Genomic DNA, 2,500 nt, shown 5'->3' on the forward strand with positions numbered 1-2,500 from the left:
CACACTGTCACACACTGTTACACACTGTCACACACTGTCACACGCTGTCACGCACTGTCACACACTGTCACACACTGTCACGTACTGTGTTTGTTGTGTGTCTGCCGTCGTCTGTGGGCGTCATGGTAACGTGAAGCCTCACAGGACGAGAGCAGCTCTGTGATCTGAGACACTTCACCCACTTCCTCTCAGGACCGCCACAATAAGAGCACGACTCCTCACCGACACCCAGACACGGTTACAACGTTAGGAACCACAACAGACCGTTAAGTTTAGACACTAAAGGAGACGGTTAAGTTTAGTCTCTAAAGGAGACGGTTAAGTTTAGACACTAAAGGAGACGGTTAAGTTTAGACACTAAAGGAGACGGTTAAGTTTAGACGACTAAAAGAGACCGTTAAGTGCACCTCAGTCTTGTTTAAAGCAGTCGCTGAAATATTCTCCATGAGGATAATTATGCTAATTAATGCTAATTATGCAAATTAGCATCTGGCAGCGTCTGATGCCGGACCCCGTTCTGTACACTCTGGGGTTCGAACAACGACTCTTTATTTACAGTCATCAGGACTAACGCAGTGACTCTTTATTTACAGTCATCAGGACTAACGCAGTGACTCTTTATTTACAGTCATCAGGACTAACGCAGAGACTCTTTATTTACAGTCATCAGGACTAACGCAGTGACTCTTCATTTACAGTCATCAGGACTAACGCAGTGACTCTTTATTTACAGTCATCAGGACTAACGCAGTGACTCTTTATTTACAGTCATCAGGACTAACGCAGTGACTCTTTATTTACAGTCACCAGGACTAACGCAGAGACTCTTTATTTACAGTCATCAGGACTAACGCAGTGACTCTTTATTTACAGTCATCAGGACTAACGCAGCGACTCTTTATTTACAGTCATCAGGACTAACGCAGTGACTCTTTATTTACAGTCACCAGGACTAACGCAGTGACTCTTTATTTACAGTCATCAGGACTAACGCAGTGACTCTTTATTTTACAGTCATCAGGACTAACGCAGTGACTCTTTATTTACAGTCATCAGGACTAACGCAGTGACTCTTTATTTACAGTCATCAGGACTAACGCAGCGACTCTTTATTTACAGTCATCAGGACTAACGCAGTGACTCTTTATTTTACAGTCATCAGGACTAACGCAGTGACTCTTTATTTACAGTCATCAGGACTAACGCAGTGACTCTTTATTTACAGTCACCAGGACAAACGCAGTGACTCTTTATTTACAGTCATCAGGACTAACGCAGTGACTCTTTATTTACAGTCATCAGGACAAACGCAGTGACTCTTTATTTACAGTCATCAGGACTAACGCAGAGACTCTTTATTTACAGTCATCAGGACTAACGCAGAGACTCTTTATTTACAGTCATCAGGACTAACGCAGCGACTCTTTATTTACAGTCATCAGGACAAACGCAGTGACTCTTTATTTACAGTCATCAGGACTAACGCAGAGACTCTTTATTTACAGTCATCAGGACTAACGCAGAGACTCTTTATTTACAGTCATCAGGACTAACGCAGCGACTCTTTATTTACAGTCATCAGGACTAACGCAGTGACTCTTTATTTACAGTCAGACCTGGATCCAGATGTGGACCTGAATCCAGATGTGGACCTGACTCCAGGTGTGGACCTGACTCCAGATGTGGACCTGACTCCAGATGTGGACCTCAGCCCGGCAGCAGCTGCGTTCGGGGCGTCCGTCATGGAGGATGTGACACCTGGCAGCCGCCCTCCAGGTGAGGCGCACCTGAGGGACCACAGCTACCCGGCCCTGGTCCTGGGCGTGGCCCTGATCCTGGTCACCATCCTGGGGAACGTGCTGGTGTGTGTGAGCGTGCTCGCCGAGCGCTCGCTCAAGACCGCCACCAACTACTTCATCATGAGCCTCGCCGTGGCCGACCTGCTGCTCGCCGCGCTGGTCCTGCCGCTCTACGTCTACTCCGAGGTCAGTGAGGCACCGCGAGACCTGCACCGCGAGTGTGCGGACGCGTTCACACGGGTTCTGACGCGTTCTGACGTGTGAACACGTCAGAACGCGTCCGAACCCGTGTTCTGGCGTGTTCTGGTGTGCGAACCCGTGTGAATGCGCCCGAACCCGTGTGAACGCGTCCGAACCCGTGTTCTGGCGCCGTGGTTGACCTCCTCGCTCTCTGTGTCCAGTTCCTCGGGGGCGTCTGGACGCTGAGCACCAACATGTGCGACGCCCTGATGACCATGGACGTGATGCTGTGCACCGCCTCCATCCTCAACCTGTGCGCCATCAGCGTGGACAGGTGGGTCTCCTTCAGTGGTCTACACTTAACGGTCACCTTTAGAGGTCTGAACTTAACGGTCTGCGCGGGTGTGTGGTGTCCCCCCCCCCCCCCCCCCCCTGTGTGGTGGTCCAGGTACATCGCCGTGGTGGTGCCTCTGAAGTACAACAGGAACCAGTTCAGCGTGCGTCAGCTCGCCCTCATCGGC

At 50.1% G+C, this 2,500-nt stretch overlaps 2 protein-coding genes across 2 annotated transcripts in view; both read left to right on the forward strand.

Annotated features, from left to right (window-relative positions):
• Positions 1 to 2,500, forward strand: part of irf5 (interferon regulatory factor 5) — a 183,451-nt gene that overhangs the window by 129,500 nt on the left and 51,451 nt on the right. The window lies entirely within an intron of this gene.
• Positions 1,743 to 2,500, forward strand: part of drd4-rs (dopamine receptor D4 related sequence) — a gene marked incomplete at both ends in the record, with an annotated part of 4,252 nt that continues 3,494 nt past the window's right edge. The window contains 3 exons of the mRNA XM_083935042.1: positions 1,743 to 1,985; positions 2,201 to 2,313; positions 2,428 to 2,500. The exon at positions 2,428 to 2,500 is cut by the window's right edge and continues 607 nt beyond it. Of these exons, the coding sequence (XP_083791168.1) occupies positions 1,743 to 1,985; positions 2,201 to 2,313; positions 2,428 to 2,500 (429 nt within the window). The remainder of the gene's footprint in view (positions 1,986 to 2,200; positions 2,314 to 2,427) is intronic.

The sequence above is a fragment of the Echiichthys vipera genome (genome assembly GCF_963691815.1).
Source record: "Echiichthys vipera genome assembly, chromosome: 20".
Classification (NCBI taxonomy): Eukaryota; Metazoa; Chordata; class Actinopteri; order Perciformes; family Trachinidae; genus Echiichthys; species Echiichthys vipera.